This window comes from Corythoichthys intestinalis, chromosome 22, assembly GCF_030265065.1.
Source record: "Corythoichthys intestinalis isolate RoL2023-P3 chromosome 22, ASM3026506v1, whole genome shotgun sequence".
Classification (NCBI taxonomy): domain Eukaryota; kingdom Metazoa; phylum Chordata; class Actinopteri; order Syngnathiformes; family Syngnathidae; genus Corythoichthys; species Corythoichthys intestinalis.
In genome coordinates, this window is record NC_080416.1 from 11,804,362 (window position 1) to 11,822,971 (window position 18,610).

General features: G+C 41.7%; 1 protein-coding gene across 2 annotated transcripts in view; it reads left to right on the forward strand.

Annotated features, from left to right (window-relative positions):
• The first annotated feature begins 517 nt into the window (after positions 1–517).
• Positions 518–18,610, forward strand: part of LOC130910809 (polypeptide N-acetylgalactosaminyltransferase 15-like) — a 42,427-nt gene continuing 24,334 nt past the window's right edge. Inside the window, exons 1-12 of one of the 2 annotated variants that reach the window (XR_009061907.1) lie at positions 518–937; positions 2,842–3,008; positions 3,093–3,297; positions 5,688–5,855; positions 6,006–6,120; positions 7,610–7,795; positions 7,896–8,027; positions 8,096–8,185; positions 8,246–8,383; positions 10,485–10,676; positions 10,853–10,944; positions 11,057–11,118. Coding sequence is in view for 1 of the 2 variants with exons in the window: in XM_057828376.1 (XP_057684359.1) it covers positions 567–937; positions 2,842–3,008; positions 3,093–3,297; positions 5,688–5,855; positions 6,006–6,120; positions 7,610–7,795; positions 7,896–8,027; positions 8,096–8,185; positions 8,246–8,383; positions 10,485–10,640 (1,728 nt within the window). In the remaining variant the exon portion in view is untranslated. Of the gene's footprint in view, positions 938–2,841; positions 3,009–3,092; positions 3,298–5,687; positions 5,856–6,005; positions 6,121–7,609; positions 7,796–7,895; positions 8,028–8,095; positions 8,186–8,245; positions 8,384–10,484; positions 10,677–10,852; positions 10,945–11,056; positions 11,119–18,610 lie in introns of those variants that run through there. The other variant, XM_057828376.1, reaches the window with a different exon arrangement.

Genomic DNA, 18,610 nt, shown 5'->3' on the forward strand with positions numbered 1-18,610 from the left:
GTAAAGCGTCGTTGCCACCAAACGAAGTCTTGCGCACATGTGGGTGGACGCTAGCAACAATAATAGCATGCTGTCATTTTGCAGTCATGTCAAATATTTGAAAGACGGCTTGTAAAAGTTGCCCTGCAAAGAATTTCACAATCTTCTATCCTGCTGTTTTATGAGCTCCTTAACCTCTCAGGTATCAGTTTTCAAATGACAAGTAAAAAGGAAAATACTCAAGTGAGGTTCACCTGAAAAATATGTACTGTTGGCCAGCAGTATATTTTTTTTATGTTAATGTCTGGCAGGTTCATCTCATCTTTTTATTGTGACTTTGAGATTTGCCTCCTTCAACAGTTAGTAGCAGGTGGATGTACACATGTTTTTCAGGAGCCAAATATGTGGGCCGGCTTTAGGACCGTGGGATGTGCAAGATGAGAAGTCCACTGTTTTGGAGTTTGCGGGACTTTAACAACCTGCTTCTGCAGTCTAATGGATACAGATGTGCTTGGTGCATGCACTGTGGACTTGACGGTTAAGAACTAAAGAGCAATATGGGCTAAGTTGCGGTTTCTCTGTCCAATATGGGACAACTCAGGAGGATGCTATGCTTGTGGTTGTTGCTCCTCGGATTCACTTTGGTCCTGTTGATAGTCTCCGACCTTTTTCACAGAGAGAACGAGAGCTCTCTTCAGGATTTTGACAGCCCGCGACATCGCTTCCGCGGGAACCCCGGGCCGCCGGACGACTTGGAGCTGATAGGAGACGCGACATTGGAGCTCCTTCCTGAACTCGTCCCTATCAGCTCGTTGAAAGAAGATCAGCTTTTGTTTGTGGCGTCCACGCAGGAGACAGAAAGCAAGAAGTGGAGTTACAGGGTGCTCTTGCCTGCGGCGAGGAAGGCGGAGGAGGAGGGCGCACCGGATCGCTCGTTGCCTGAGGCGCGACATCCAAAGTGAGGGCATCACACTTTTACGCATGTCTACATAGGTGGGAGTGAGGGGTAATTTTTTTTTTTTTTTGGTTGTTATTATTTACACTTTTCTAAAATCCTTTCAGGGATACTGGTCACTACTGTGGTAAGCTATTCAAAAAGTTGACACTAAAGACCTTTAACCCCTTATAGGGCAAGTGACATCGTGGTCATTGTGGAAAGTGGTCTTTCAAAAAAACTTAAATATTACCAAATATTATTATTTTAAAATTAGTAATCACAATTGTATTTTTTATATTATTGTTTTCTAAAATGATTACAGTGATCCCTCATTTATCATGGTTAATGGGGACCAGAACCCGCTAGGATGAGTGAAAAACCGCGATGTAGCGCGCCCCATCCCCCCAATTTTTTTTTTTTTTTTTTGTGTGTGTATGTTCAATGTATTGATTAGCATTGGAAAGAGATGCATATATAACATGTTTTTTTTAAACTTTTTTCCCCCCCAAAGTATAATAAAAAAAAAAAAACTTATGTATATATACTGTATATTAGAGATGTCCCGATCGGTCGGCATCCTGATCGATCGGGTCCGATCACGTCATTTTCAAAGTACCGGAATCGGCAAAAAAATATCGGCCATGCCTTTTTTAAATATATATATATATATTTTAATGAAATCGTTTTCTAATTGTATTTAACGTTACAGACATAATACGTTACATTCATCCAGAGTGTTTAGTTTAGGCTTAAAGTAGGGTTATCAAATTTATCCCGATGACGGCAGTAATTAATTTTTAAAAAAATGTATCACGTTAATAAATTTAACACAATTAATGCATGCGCTGCACGTCCCGCTCACGCATTGGCGCGCTCAATCTGTAATGGCGCCGTTTTACCTATATAGAGAGATAAAAGGCAGCGTAAAATGAGTAGAGTGAATTTTGGCAGCCTTTGGAGCCTTTTTTTAATTGGCGAGAGCCTTACGATCCCTCTCCCTACGATTAGAATTATCATGGGAAGCAATGTGGGGAAGCAAGGTAGCAATTGATCTTTTTCTTAACACCTTATGTTATTTCCCAACGCAGAGAAGATATATCCATTGGTAGCACTACGCACAGTCATGGTTCCACTTCCCATCATGCATTTGGGCATGCCTACAGTATCATTTACTGAAAGCTCAACAAATACACTAGATGGCAATATTTAGTCACAATATACAAAGTCACAAGTCTTTCTCTCTGTGGATCCCTCTCACAGAAAGAATGTTAATAATGTAAATGCCATCTTGAGGATTTATTGTCATAATAAACAAATACAGTACTGTATATTGAATGTACTGTATGTTGAATGTGTATATTCATCTGAGTTCTATTCATTTTTTTCTTAATGCATTGCCAAAATGTATATGATCGGGAAAAATGACCTTAATGTTAAGTCCACCACCGCATATATCGGTGTCGTTGTGATATCGGCCAATATGCATGTTGCCTTCATAGTGAATGTAGAAGCCTTCTGCCTTTGTACAAGGGCTGGTCACAGCTTAGCACAGCAGTAGATGTCACCAAGCTAAGATGTTTGGGATTTGTTACGTGAGCGGAGTGATTTCGATAATAAATAACTTCGGTTGAAGTTGTTTTCTTATTTTTCACAGAATGTTTATTTTATTTGGAAAACCTTTGAAGTTGTTACATTTATCATTATTAAAGCATGCAGTGGGGCATCACAGTACAATTAGCCATAACATGTTAAGTCCACCACTGCATATGAATGTATCGGTTTCATATCAGTATTGGACTATCGGTTTAAAAAATCATTATCGGACAATTCTATTATGATTATTTTCAAGCTCAAATTCCCTGGTGTTTCACACTTACTTGGCCTTAAGAGGTCGTTCTAGTTCTGATTGTGTTATATTTCAACAGGTGTCTCGGCGACCAATACAGTGAGTCACTGCCTTCTGCCAGTGTCATCATCTGCTTTCACGACGAGGGTTGGTCCACTCTTTTACGCACGCTGCACAGCGTCCTCAACACGGCACCGCGAGCGTTCTTATTGGAGCTCCTCCTTGTGGATGACCACAGCACGCACGGTGCGAGCGCGTTGTAAAAAAAAAAAAAAATTAACAACTGATGTACCTGTATGGATAAACATTCATGTCTTTGTCTACTTTCAGATCACTTGAAGACTCGGCTCTCTGAATATACGTCCCATCTGGACGGGGTGCGATTAATACGCAGCGATAAGCGTCTCGGTGTCGGTGGGTGCCGCAACCTGGGCGCGTCCGAAGCTTCTGGGGAGGTGCTGGTCTTCATGGACTCCCACTGTGAATGTCAGAAAGGCTGGCTGGAACCACTCCTGGAGCGGGTGGCTCAGGACAGGTCAGAAAGGTTCAATTGTAAGCAAGGACGTAGGTTTGGTCTCAACATTGGTAGGGAAGATATATAACTGCATAACGTGCATGTCCACTTGTTACTCGGGATGGGACATTAATAAGACCAAACAGAATGGGTGAACGGGGGTCAGGGCTACATTTCTTACAAAATATGAACCTAATTAGTTGATATGCTAAATCATGGGCACCCCCCCCCAATAAAAAAAAAATTATAGTAGTTTATTGTGATTATGTTTTGTGTATGTTGTGTTGTGTCAGCATCATATGAAGTTTTGCAGCACCTGTCTCTTTCTAAGTAGCTTCTTGCTCAAGTTTTTCTGTTCTATAGTTTCCAGCAGAGTTCAAAACATTTCTCACAGTTTAACATTAACAGAAGAAAACACAAACAGAAGGACACTTCTCTCTAAGGCAGGGGTGGGCAAACCAGTCCTCGAGGGCCGCAGTGGGTCCTGGTCTTTGTTCCAACTGATTCAGCACACACAGTATAACCAATGAGGTTTCAGTGGAAACAAGGAGCACCGGACTGCAATCAACTAATTGCACTTGTAAGAAACCAGATTGGTGAAAGGCTGTCCTCATGATGGGTATGAGCAAAAACCCGCACCCACTGCGGCCCTTTGTGGAATAGTTTGCCCACCCCTGCTCTAAGGAGCTTCCTACTCGAGTTTTGCAGGTTAGCAAGTGTACACAGTTTAATGTTATGCTAACTCTGATGCAGGTCGGACTTTCAGTAGTAAAATTAGTGGTGTGTCTCCCACCGCCACAAGTTTGGCGTCTTTTTAAATTACCTACAGTGGCTGCTGCTGCTGGCTGAAAAAAACTTCTAATATCCCTCCTCTTCGAAGGGGGTGGAGGAGCCGGCATGTTGTCGACATATATTTCTGTTGGGGCTATGTAAGTGTGAGCGTGTGTGTGTCAGGGGTGGGTCAAGTCATCAGCCAATCAAACGTTTGAGGGGGAAAATGGACAAGTGAAAATGGGTAAATGTAGTTTTGAACATAATAAAAATAATTCCCTTAATAATTTAGCCTTATAACTAAAGATGTCCGATCATGTCATTTTCAAAGTATCGGAATCGGCAAAAAAATATCGGACATGCCTTTTTTAAATATATATATATATATATATATTTTAATTGAATCCTTTTCTAATGGTATTTATTAACGTTACAGACATAATGTCTTACACTCATCCAGAGTCTAGTTTTGGCTTAAAATAGGGCTATCAAATTTATCGCGTTAACGGCGGTAATTAATTTTTAAAAAAATTAATCACGTTTAAATATTTAATGCAAGTACCGCATGCGCTGCACGACCAACTCACGCATTGTCGCATTCAATCTATAATGGCGCCGTTTTATCTTTATATAAAGGCAAAAGACAGCGTAAAATGAGTAGAGTGAATTATGGCAGTCTTTGGAGCCTTTTTTTAATTGGCTAAAGCCTTAAAATTCCTCTCTCAGCAATTAGAAATATCGTGAGAAGCAATGTGGGAAAGAAAGATAGTGGTTGATCTTTTTCTTATTTCCCAATTCAGAGAAGATATATCAATTGGTGCCACTACGCACAGTCATGGTTGCACTTCCCGTCATGCATTTGGGCAGAACAGTTAAATGGCTACAGTATCTTTTACTGAAAGCTCAATACACTAGATGGCAATATTTAGTCACAATATACAAAGTCACATTTATCCTTTATGAATTACAAGTCTTTCTATCCGTGGATCCCTCTCACAGAAAGAATGTTAATAATGTAAATGCCATCTTGAGGATTTATTGTCATAATATACAAATACAGTACTTATGTGCTGTATGTTGAATGTATATATTCGTCTGAGTTTTATTCATTTTTTTCTTAATGCGTTGCCAAAATGTATATGATCGGGAAAAATTATCGGGAATGATTGGAATTGAATCGGGAGCAAAAAAAAGCAATCACAACGGGAAATATTGGGATCGGCAGATACTCTAAAACGATCGGGATCGGATCGGGAGCAAAAAAACATGATCGGAACAACCCTACTTATAACATATGGGAATACAGTACAATCTAAATTACCTGGATAACCGAACTCATTATGTAATGCAATCCTGAAATGTTGGTAGTGTTATGTCCTTACCATTCCTATGCAAACCTACGCCCTTGATAGTAAGACAAAACGATGGTCCTCAGTGTGGCTCCAATTAGCCGTCAAATTAGCTTTACTTTGGTTTGGTCATATGTTAGACATTTCTGTTTTGCTCTTTTGTCTCTGTTGATTCTAAAATTACATCACATGATGGAAATATTTCAAACACATGCACGCCAGAGCTAGTAAAAAATGGCATGTTATTGGACCCAGGCGCACACGTCATGAGTGTGGTGTTGTTTTGTGCAGGACCCGAGTTGTTTCCCCCATTATGGATGTGATTCACCGGGAGACTTTCCAGTACAGCGCTACCCAGTGGCCAGTGTGGGGAGTCTTCAACTGGAATTTGGAGTTTTCCTGGGAGTCCAAACCGCAAGTGCTGGACGACGAATCAGACTTGGCGGTGGAAGCTGCGCTGTGAGTTTACAGCGTCTGTTATGGTCTTTTTGTGTCCTGACGACAACCCGGAGTTGAACTTTCGTTGATCATTTTAACACTGTGGTGGAATGTTTTTCTCCAATCTGCTGTGATTACTTCATCCTGTTTTCTGGTTTCGGACTGCAATAGGAGTCCAGCTTTAGGAGGAGTTCTGGCCATTGACAGGCATTTCTTCCACAATGTGGGAGCCTTTGATCCTGGTATTCTGCTGCGGGGAGGGGAACAAATTGAGCTGTCAATCCGGGTAAATGAAATTTTTGTATGAAATCCAGTGAAAATAGGATTCATGTTATGAGATTGAACATTTTTTTCCATTGTGCGTGCTGTGTTAAATTCATGGGCTGGGAATGTTTTGCTTTTTATCAAGACATGACAGATAATATGTGATCATTAGGGGAAAAAAAACATGTTTTAGAGTATGAGTTGTCAAACTCTGCTTTGGTGCGGGCCACGTCGTAGTAGGTTTCCTGCAAAAAGGATGTTATGACTGCCAACAAGGGCTGTCATAATTATTTGACTGATCAAAACATAATCAATTATCAAATTCACAACTATTCTGACATTGGTTAGTCATAGACTTCATAAAGTATTGACGGCTCAGATCGACTGCACCTCACAGTCAAGTAGGGGGCTGCCCACATCTAGACGAGCTATTCACAAACACATGCAGCTATCTAACGCCGGATTTCTGTTAAAAAAGTATGAAAGCTTTACCGGCTACAAGCAGGAAGGATTTTCTCAAGAGTGATTTGTTCGAGGATTCAATGTAATTATTATATTTTTTTGTACCATGCATGCATTTTATAACGTGAAAAAAATCAGTGGGAGAAATTAGCCGCTCCTGCATTGTCGTCGCAGTTCGCAATATTTACGTAAAATAAATGCTAACTGCACATTTTTTTTGCTTTTAACCAAGAATCGAGACTTTTACGTCCATATCTGTAAAGAATTTGGGGATTTAAGCATTTATTCACAAGAAATTTCAACGAAAAAAGCTGTTTACATCAGGCGGCCGCTAGCTGCATTCTTCTCCAAAACGCAAAAAAAAAATAAAAAAAAATTGATTACTGGCACCACATGCAATGACTACTTACTTCCGGTGATTATTTAAAAATAAAATAATTATTAATAATTATTATACTACTGTTATATATCGTATACTATAGTATTAATGCCAGATATTTTTTTTTAAGAATTGTTTTGAATTATGTTGGAAAGGCGAAGTCAGTGTTCTGAATCTGTTTACATTCCATTCTTTTGCACTAGGTAATGGTATCAGCATTTGACGTCATTGTTTATTTGTGATTTATTGATGTTTTTACGTGTTTATTTGTACTTTAACTAAGAAGTTAAGCGTTCCAAAAGGTTTTTGTGAATAATTAAGCGTCATCAAAAGTTTCATTGCTGAATTAGTAAAAAAATAAAAAATAAAAAAAAGGAGGGGAAAAAAATTATTAAATTAGTCGACTAATCGGGAGAAAATTTGTCGTTTGGGATAGGCCTAGTTGTTCAGTGTACCGGAACATATTTCCTCCACACCCTTCTCACCTTTTTAACCCCTCACCCATTTTCATGCCTGATAATAAAGTAAATGTTCTCTGATTTTCTTTAGTCTTTATTAAGGACTACTACAGCCAGATCTGGCCCCTGGGCCTTCAGTTTGACATCAATGTGTTAGAAGTAAAACAATCAAACAAAACCTAATCCTGCTGTTATTACTGATTCTCTCCAAGGTCTGGTTATGTGGAGGTTCCATGGAGGTGGTCCCCTGCTCTCGTGTGGCTCACCTGGACCACTCCCTCCCTTCCCAAGACCATGAGCAGCTCGAGAGGAACAAAATCCGCGTAGCTGACACCTGGTTGGATAATTACCGGAGTATCTTCTACAGGCGGGACACACTGGCGCATTTTATTCGGCAGGTGTGTGATCATTTAGTGCTAGTCCCACCCAGTAAAAATGGATTGGACATCTATCGCCGTCAATGGAAGAGGAACATTAAGAGATATTGTTTATGTGCAGTCTGAGAGGCCCAATATTACCGAACGTTTGCAGCTGATGAAGAAGTTGGGTTGTCGGGACTTTCATTGGTACCTAACGACAGTTTATCCTCAGCTTTATGTTCCGCAAGATCGACCCGAACTTTCAGGCGAGGTATTCAATTGTTATTTCTCGTACGTCAGCCCAGAATAAGAAAACAATAACAGTAAATATGTTCAAAGATGTACAACGTCGCAGTCGGCGGATGCGTCGACCGACTCCCGGGTCGAGACGCTATGATTCTGGCGCCGTGCACCGGCACTGGAAGTCAGGTAACGGTGACGAGTTTCACCTTTACTTCTGCGAAAAAGTTAACACGTTTGTTATGACAGCATTGTGATTTCAACTCGGACGGAGAAGTAAGATGGGGCCCCGCGGGGGCTCTGTGTTTGGACGCCGTCGGAGAACAGGTGGTCCTCTCTGAGTGTCAGCGAGCGATTGGTGAAAGACTTCAGTGGACGTACATAAAGGTAAATAGGAATTTAAGTAATTATGTCTGAGTTAAGTCACAATGCATTTGATCATGTTAATTGTTCGGTAATTAATTGGCTGCCATTGACGGAGTTAGACGTCCAATCCATTTAGACTGGGAGCGGCGAATGAATGAATTTCATTCGCCGCTCCAAGTCAAAATGAATTGGACGTCTAGTGCCGTCAATGGCACTGAAAGATGAGGATTCACAGCCAGTTTAATTTAATTTTACGTCTGTCAATGCCAGGAATGAGTTAACATAAGAGCCAGTAAAGACAAATAGGCCTAGTACTATGTACAGTGGTATGAAAAAGTAGCTGAACCTTTTGGAATTTATCACATTTCTGCATAAAATCACCATCAAATGTGATCTGATCTTTGTTAAAATCACACAGATGAAAAAACAGTGTCTGCTTTCACTAAAACAACCCAACCATATATATGTTTTAATATTCTAATGAGGATAGTATGCAAACAATGACAGAAGGGGGCAAAATAAGTAAGTGAACAATTCAAATTTTAATATTTTGTGGCCCCCACTTTGGCAACTTCAAATAACTTCAACCAGGTGCTTCCTGTAGCTGCAGATAAGTCAGGCACATCGATCAGGACTAATCTTGGCTCATTCTTGTCTTCAAAACTGCTGTGGTTCAGTCAGATTCCTGGGATATCTGACATGAATCGCTGTCTTTAGGTCATGCCACAGCATCTCAATGGAATTCAAGTCTGGACTTTGACTTGTGCCACTCCAGAACGTTTATTTTGTTCTTCTGAAACCATTCTGAAGTTGATTTACTTCTGTGTTTTGGATCACCATCTTGTTGCGGCATCCATCCTCTTTTTAGCTTCAGCTGTCTGACAGACTGCCTCAGGTTTTCCTGCAAAACATGTTGATAAAGATAATGATTGCAAGTTGTCCAGGCCCTGAGGCAGCAAAACAGCCCCAAATCATGATGCTCCTCCCTCCACCATGCTTCACGGTGGGGATGAGGTGTTGATGTTAGTGAGCTGTTCCATTTTTCCTCCACACATGACTCCCAACCAATTCAACTTTGGTTTCATCAGTCCACAAAATATTTTGCCAAAACGTCTGTGGAGTGTCCAACTGCCTTTTTGTGAACATTAAACGAGCAACAATATTTTTTTAGACAGCAGTGGCTTCCTCCGTATAGGCCTCCCATGAACACCATTCTTGGCCATAGTTTTACATATAGTTGATGTTTGAACAGATATATGACTGCCAGTGATTTCAAGTCTTTAGCAGACCCTTTAGGGTTCTTTTTTTACCTCTCTGAGTGATCTGCACTGAACTCTTGGCGTCATCTTTGGTGGACGGCCATTCCTTGGGAGAGAAGCAACAGTGCCAAACTCTCTCCATTTGTAGACAACTTCTCTGACTTGATGAACATTCAGACTTTTAGAGATGGTTTTGTGTCCTTTCCCAGGTTTATACAAATACACAATCTATGATAGAAGGTCTTCAGATGACCGAGCCATGATGCACATCAGACAGTGCTTCTCATCAAGACAATTCTTACCAGGTGTGTGTTTTATAGAGGGCAGGGCAGCTTTCAACCACTCATCAGTGATTGGGCACACACCTGATTTAAATTATTTGTTAAAAATTGGTTTTAATTGCTTTATAAGTCTCATTCGGCAGAGGGTTTACTTACCCCCCCCCTCTGTCCTTGTTTGCATGCTATCGTCATTAAAATATGAAAACCTGTAAATGTTAGGGTGGTTTCAGTTAAAGCAGACACTTTTTTACATCTGTGTGATTTTGACAAAGATCAGATCACATTTGATGGTGATTTTATGCTGAAATGTGAGAAATTCCAAAAGGTTCAGATACATTTTCATACCACTGTACATATACAGCTGTATGTATATGCTACCTTGCTATAAATAGCATTGCAATTGCAGGACAGATTTGGGTATGTTTATTAATATTACATGTCTGTATTTCTTTGTCTGCGATTAATTGCTGTTAATCTGAATTGGGATTAAAAAATTGTAAATTTTGCCGTTCATAACACGTGTTTACAAATTGATTTTAATGTTAATAATCTTAAAACAACTCGATTCTGGTGTTTTTGCAGTCGAGTGGCCAGTTGCTCCACCGACTGTCCCAGTTGTGCGTGGAGGCACTGAAGGACGGACAGCACCCGGGGAGTGGTGCGGGTGACCTGGTCTTGCGGTCGTGCACACATCATCCCGCGCAACAGTGGCATTTTGAGCAACTGGTGTCTCCCTAATGAGGAATGATAAAGAGTCGTGACATGTGTGACAAGGTAGGATTATGACGAAAGCTTGACTCACACTTGGAAATCTCAAGACCTGTCTTGGTCCTGGTCTTATCGCGTCTTTTTTTTTCTTTTTTTTTTTTTTTGAATAATTTTATTGTCATCATCATCGGTATCATTGACAATCATTGACAATTACAAAATGTGATATGATTTGCCCGAAGGAACCGAAGAAGAAGACAAAGGCGGACGGGAAGAAGCATATGCTTATCAGTTTCCCGTCCCCCATACAACTAAAGACGCACATTCAGACATGGTACATACATCAGATGGCCACAAAACTGTACAATAAACAATCTGGGTTTAGTAACTCGGCGTCCAGTCAAACTCATAATAGCTTTAATATTCATATCTTGCATCTTGACAAGGATCCTGCAATCCGAGACCCAGGTGTTGGCTATCTTCCCATTGGTCTGCCAGCTTCGTGAGCACCATCGCCGGTCCTCTCCCCCCAGATGGGAGCAGAAAGCAGCGACGGATGTCCAGCGGTTCCATTTTTATTCCATACTCTTTCAGCTTAGCAATTGCCAGTTGCGCCACTGTGTCATCTGGGCTAGGCGTCAGTTGTAATCCAGAAATGATGAGCTCATTTGCCAAGGGCACTGGTCGAGATCGTCAGCCAAAATTTCCAGCCTCTTGATGCGGACATCTCTCTCCTCGACCGCCTGAGTTTCTCGTTTTCAGCGCGAATTAACTGGAGCTCTCTGACGCTTTCTTGATTCTGGTTTTGAATCAAGCCAGTCAAGGAGACCTCCAACTTCTGTATGGAGGATTTTATTTCATCCAAGTCTCCAGGTTTCAAATTCTTTGGAGCCATAGTGGGAGTCGAGCTTGCTGGCCCTGAGCGCTTGAGAGTGCTTCAGGAGCTCAGAGAGTGCATCTGTACACGGTGAAGTTCAGCCACGGTCTTATTAATAAAATATGTAAGACTACAGAAATCCGAGCATATTCAGTTTCTCCCGTTTTTCTTCATTCATTTAAAATATGTAAATTAAAGACAATGTAGGAATTAGACTTTTTAGCCAGACTGCCAGAATCCCGCCAGCCAAACCGCCAGAACCACGCCGGCGCAATTCCAACGACCCGGGCCGGCGGAAATCCGACAACCCAGCCAAAAGGCCAAACTCCGCGCGTTCACCTCAGTTTTAACCCCTTGTACTGACTTAATTTTAGAAGCTGGAAAAAGGCTTCGAAACACAAGTTGACAATTTATTCCAAATTGACAGCAATCAGACAGCAAGCCAAAACGGCAAATAGACCCAGACGAGGAGGAAAACTGGCTCCAGGGTCGACAAACAACAAGTACAACACAAAAATGTTCCCGAAAAAAGACAGCGCTAGCTAAGGAATACAGTCTTTTGAAGGCTCTGCTACGGCTGTGGTCTGGAAGAAGAGTGTGTTTGGGCGTTGTTTAGGATTATTGTCTGTTAGGGATTGGACAGGAGAACCCGGGCGTTACTGGTATAAGGGCAACGAGAGTTGAGGATTTTGCCACCTCAGTGAGTGCTGAGTGCCAACTTCTCAGTCGCGGGTTCCTCCGTTATCAGATGTTCCTTGTAGCGTGACAGGATGATCATTGATCTGGACTAGGCATGTGCTGTTATGATAATATGATGGTATGATAACCTTAAGCCAAAACATCATGGTTTCACGGTATCACGGTATTGCAATTACAGGTCTAAAATGTGTTACTTTGAAATACCTGGGTTTAAAAAATGCATTGAAGAGGATTTTTGTTTTTCATAACATTAGCAAAATGGAACATAAGTCTAATGTTAAAATACATAAAAAAAAAAAAAACTATTCTAAATAAAATAAAAATAAATGCAGTCCTTTGGGTGAGCCTAAACCCACACCACAGCTCAACATTATTACCATCAGAACAAAAATAAGTGAATTATTTTCCATAAAAAGCACATGTGTATGACTCGTATCAATGTTTTCATTATACATACACTCTCTTTCTCAACACAGACAGTTGCCAGAGAGAAAAAAAACCATGTTTTATCACCGCCAGACACACTAAACACTCTGGAGATAACTCTCGTAGCTGTTGGGAAAAGTTCATGACAGTGTTTAGTATTTACAAACTTTTAATTTTGTATGAACGCGAAATCATATTGGAGGTATTGCTTCCTCGGTAGCCACCCTCCGCAAACATGTTTTACGTGTCAGTTGCCCTCACTTCCAACACGCAGCCGTCTGTAATTTTTCTGTAGCCGAAGTATTCCAATTCCAGCGATTGTTTTCTTCAATGGGAGAAAAAGTTCTGAAGTTTCACCTCCTCCAGCCATCGTGTAGCACAGCTGACTCATTGACACTGAGCAACAACCAGTGGGGTAGGGTGGAGCCTTACAGCTGCAAGCGAGGGCTTTCTCCGTGCATTTTTGGAACATAAAAAAACAGCTAATACCTTAAGGACGGTATGACGGAAAATTTTTGCGGTTTTTGAAACCTTGACGTTTTCATACCACGGTATACCTTGAAACCAGTAATCGACACATGTCCAATCTGGACTCTCCATTGTTGGCCCCCAGAAGATCTGATGGTGGGATTTGGTGGTCCAGATGTCTTGGCATCCCTTGCTTGTCTCGCCCCGTTAGCGTCAATCTCACTCTGCTGCATGATGCGCACGTAGTGCCCTTCAATCAGCATGACGTTCTTGATGTTTGTCTTCTCCAGATATGATAAGGCTGTACTGACCCTGCAACTCTCAATCATTCGCGTTCAGGCTGTTTTGTCTGCCCTCTCACCTCATTTATACTTCGAATATAGTCCATTTGTTGTCCTTAACTATGATTAAATGCCTTTCTATTATATTGAGTGTGTTAGAGTAATAAAAAACAGTCAAACAGTAAATACAATAAACCTTTCAACAATGTTTAATGTTTTTGACTTTTTAAAATTTAAAACAAACAAACAAAAAAAAAAGAAAAATAACATATAGAATCATAGACTTCATAATGATATTGACGGGACACAGGGCGGGGGGCCAATAAATGGTGGGCCTGCATTGTTGCCGTGGCTGTCATAGCTGACCGTGTTGAATCGCAGACAAAGAGCTTTTTTCGTTGAAAATTCTTGTGAATACATGCCTAAATCCCTGAATTCTTTATAGATTTGGACGTAAAACAGTCTCGATTCTTGGTTAAAAGCAGAAAACCCCCTGTGCACTTCGCATTTATTTTACGTAACTATTTTAAAGTACGATGCTAGTCTGTTAGTCAATGTGGTGGCCAGAGCTTTTCTGGTGAAAATTCTTGTGAATAAATGCTTAAATACCTGAATTCTTTGTTTTACGTCCATATCTATAGTCTCGATTCTTGGTGAAAAGCAAAAAAATAAAACAAAAAACGTGTAGTTAGCATTTATTTTACGTAAATATTTCGAAGTACGATGCTAGTCTGTCAGTCAATGTAGTGGGAGCCTTAAAACAAAGAGCTTTTTATGTTGAAAATTCTTGTGTGAATAAATGGTTAAATCCCCGAATTCTTTATAGATTAACGTAAAACAGTCTCGATTCTTTGTTAAAAGAGCAAAAAAAAAAAAAAAACGGGCGGTTAGAATTTATTTTACGTAAATATGTCGAAGAATTATGTTAGTCTGTTAGACAATGTGGCGGCAGCCTTACAACAAAGAGCTTTTTACGTTGAAAATTCATGTGAAAAAACAAAAAATATAATAATTACCTTAAATCCTCGAACAAATCACTCCTGAGACAATCCTTCCTGTTTATATGCTGTACAGCTTTCGTACTTTTTTAACCTAAATCCGGCGTTGGATCGCTGCATGTGTCGCTGCGACCGACTACTAATAACTGAAGCGGATTGTGTGAGGGCCCCCTACTTGAAGGCGTGGCGCAAAGAAGGTGTAATCTGACCTGTCAATATCATTATGAAGTCTATGACAGAATACTTCGTTTTCTTGTTATTTTGAGTTATAAATTATTTATAAATTGGGAAAAAAATAAAAATAAATGTAGATAAAAAATCAAAAGTAGCTTATTATCCTTTTTGTTTTTTAATTACAAAAATATAAAAAGTTAGTTAAAAATAGAAAGTTAGTTAATCATGGCAGCCCAAGTTTGCAGGCATTATGGCCCTAGTCTTCAATTTCAACCCTAACATTCTGTGGGCGGGGCATATATTTTGCCACCAAGTTCACCTCGTTTCTCCTCAAAATGTCCCTTAATTTCCTTCCCAGAACAGTTATGAACACCAGAGGGAGCAGTCTACCTTCATATGCTCACCACCGTCTTTGTTGTAAACCAATCATTTTTCACCTTCACTTTATTCCTCTCCTCCTGCATTACATCTCACGTTATTAGTTAACATGTCAAAAATTCCCTTTGGAAACTAACATGTGACTGTCATTGCTGCTGCCTAAAATGAGATCAGCCTCCAGTAAACACTGTCATGTGCCTAATAAAGTCAAACAAGGATTTATAAGAGACAGCGCGGCCATGAGGGGAGACCTTGAGCCTACTATGGGGAGTGATGGTCTGTCTCATTGCTTGCGGCCATTGAGATCGAATAGCTTCTTTCAGGGTGTCACCATAAAAAAGTGCTTCCTGCACTTAACCTAGTAAAGGACAGAAGGCTGTCTACAGCTCGAAGGCAAGAAGGTCAAACATTCAGAGAGACTGATAGTGATGAGGAAGCCGCTGTTTAAACGTTGGCTGCCATTGACGGCGATAGACGTCCAATCTGTTTTGCCCCGTCGCCATCAGTGGCAGTGAATGAGTTAATCTCAAGCTTCTGACAAAGCCATTTTTCGACCACCCATGGGAGAAATGCCTACTCATTCATCAAACATAAAAGTGTTGTGTGAGCGTCCCCGACGCGTTCACGCGGTCTCCTTTGTCTGCAGTGCAAACACAGCAGCCGGAATCTCACACGGGAACTGGGAAACACTTAATTGATTTGGATTTAACAATATTGAGGTGGCTGCACACACAAGCACTTGTTAAGCATGTAAATCAATGAGGTTAGGGTTAGGCCGAAAATAACCTTAGCGTCTCTCACAAGGAAATAAAACCCCCATACTCAGCATAAAAAACAAAATAAAACTGATCATATATCAAAATTACCTCACACACACAAAACAAAACAAAACCTCAAACTCTATTTTTTTGTTTATAATCACTCACCACTTAAAACTTCTAAATCTCTGAACCAAAATTAGCGTGAAATAACAGAAACTGGGGGGAAAAAATCATATATATCCATCCAGCCATCCAGCCATCCATCCATCCATCCATCGCTTAATCCGGGATCGGGTCGCGGGGGCAGCATTTTTAGCAGGGGGGCCCGGACTTCCCTCTTCCAAGCCACTTCAACCAGCTCCTCAGGCGGGATCCAAGGCCAGCCGAGACATAGTCACTTCAGCGTGTCCTGGGTCGTCCCGGGGGCCTCCCACTGGTGGGATATACCCAGAACACCTCTGCAGGGAGGTGTCCAGGAGGCATCCGAACCAGATCCCCGAGCCACTTCAACTGGCTCCTCTCAATGCGGCGGAGTAGCGGCTTGACACCGAGTCCCTCCCGGATGACCGAACTTGTCACCCTATCGCCAAAAGGAGAGTCCGAACACCCTGCGAAAGAAAAATTATTTCGGCCGCTTGTATCCGCGATCTCGTTCTTTCGGTCACAACCCACAGCTAGTGACCATAGGTGAGGGGAGGAACGTAGATCGACTGGTAAATCGAAAGCTTCGCCTTTTGGCTCAGCTCATTCTTAACCACTATGGACCGGTGCAGAGTGCACATCACTGCAGACGCTGCACCGATCTGCCAGAAAATCTCTCACTCCCACCTACCCTCGCTTGTGAACAGGATACTTGAACTCCTACACTTGGGGAAGGATTTCATCTCAGGTTCATCCCACACTTTTCCGACTGAGGACCATCGTCTCAGATTTGGAGGTGCTGATCTTCATCCCAACCGCTTCACACTCGGCGGCAGAGGTTGCGCTAGACATTTTCGTTGTCTGTCATTTTGACTGACAGGGTCATAAAAATCAGGTCATAATCCATTTTTACCCGTCACTTAAATTTTTTGAATGATAATGATGACATATTCAATAGTATTTAGTTTTCATTCATTTTTAATTAATATTGTAATAGACACGGAAGTCGTGGTATTTTTCTCCCTCTTTTTACTCTGCTTACCGCCAACAACACCAACAAAACAACTCCGCCCCCAAAGAAAAAGAGGCAACTATATAGACCCCAATCACCAACGTCACACAATAGGCTTAATTGTTGTTGTCAGCCCAAAATCTTCTAAATATATATTAAATGCATCTTACCAGATATAAAATGACTACGACATAGTCTGTGGTGATCATTTGGTGCCCAGATTTCTTGTCGAAATACAGCAGTCCATCTCGCTCTCCTCTTCGGGTCTCTCAGAATACGGTAGAACTTCAAGTCTCTCCGTCTATCTTCTCTGTTACTACAACCAACTGCCACACACGCCTTCACCATTTTGATTATTAATGTTAACGAGCAGAAAAACACGCCGTAATAGGAGGCATGTACATAGCGGTAATGTGTAAACACGACGAGCTGACACACAATATGGCGGCTCCAGTCAGGGGGGCGGAGTTGTGACGTCATGTGATTGGGGTCTATACACAGGCGGCAATCTAGTCCACCAATTGGATGACGCGCTGGCACACCGGGTGCACCAATAAGAACCTCGCGTTGATGTGTCAATCACGGTGCCGCCGCCAGACCCCAGTGACGCTACAATATTCTGACAGAATAGCCAACGACGTCATGTATTAAGAGAGACAATAGCTAATTAATATGCTCACTCGCCACCCTATGGTCTGGGGTGTGAATTGCAACCTGTCAAAATGACGGACGGACTTCAGTTTTTTCCGTCACCGTTTTAAAAAACCGGTCAACGACGGAAAATATTAGGTTAACGCGACCCCTGCTCGGCGGCAAACCGCTCTAGTGAGAGTTGGAGGTCACGGCTTGATGAAGCCAACAGCACCACATCATCTGCAAAAAGCAGAGATGCAATGCTGAGGTCACCAAACCGGACACCCTCAACGCTTCGTTTGCGCCTAGAAATTCTGTCCATAAAAGTTATGAGCAGAATCGGTGACAAAAGGCAACTCCTACTGGGAACGAATCTGACTACCAAAGGGCTCGGTACCAAGTACTCCTGAAGCACCCCCCATAGGGCTTCCCGAGGGGACACAGTAAAACGCCTTTTCCAAATTCACAGAACACATGTAGACCTGTTGGGCAAACTCCCATTCACCCTCGAGGACCCTGCCAAGGGTGTAGAGCTGGTCCACTGTTCCACAGCCGTGACGAAAACGATACTGCTCCTCCTGAATCCGAGATTTGACTTCCCGACTAGCGCCGCAGCAACTAACCAGGTTCACGGAAAGCCAGCCAAGCCGGGGCAGGAGGCTGCTACCGTGGCAGCTGCTGGTTAGGTTCAGCACCAACCGGAGTGGTGGCCAGCTACAGTACCCTGATGGGACGTCCGGGTTTGGGCTGCACAATTTGTAAGGAGGTGGGAACTTTGGGGCCAGAAAAGACTGGGGGATGAAACTCGCAAAAGAATGAGTTTGTGTTATTTATTGTAATTTCTGATTTTTTTTTTTTTTTTTTACAAGTTAGACTTGTTCAGAAGCTATTTGCTGCTTGTGTACTGTAAGTCCCACCTGTGGTTATGTGGGCAATTGCCCGTGCTGTGCAGAGTATAGCGTAAATAATTGTAAATTGTTGTCATAACATTTATGCCATGGATATGAGCTGAAATTGAGGCTTGTAAGACCCACAGCATGGCAAGTGGGCATTTGCGTGTTGTTTTCAGCACCATTTTCTGCGTATGTTCCGGGACCTGTGCTCGTATAAGTACTTTGCGTTCCAGCACCTTATAATTTAAGCACTGCACAG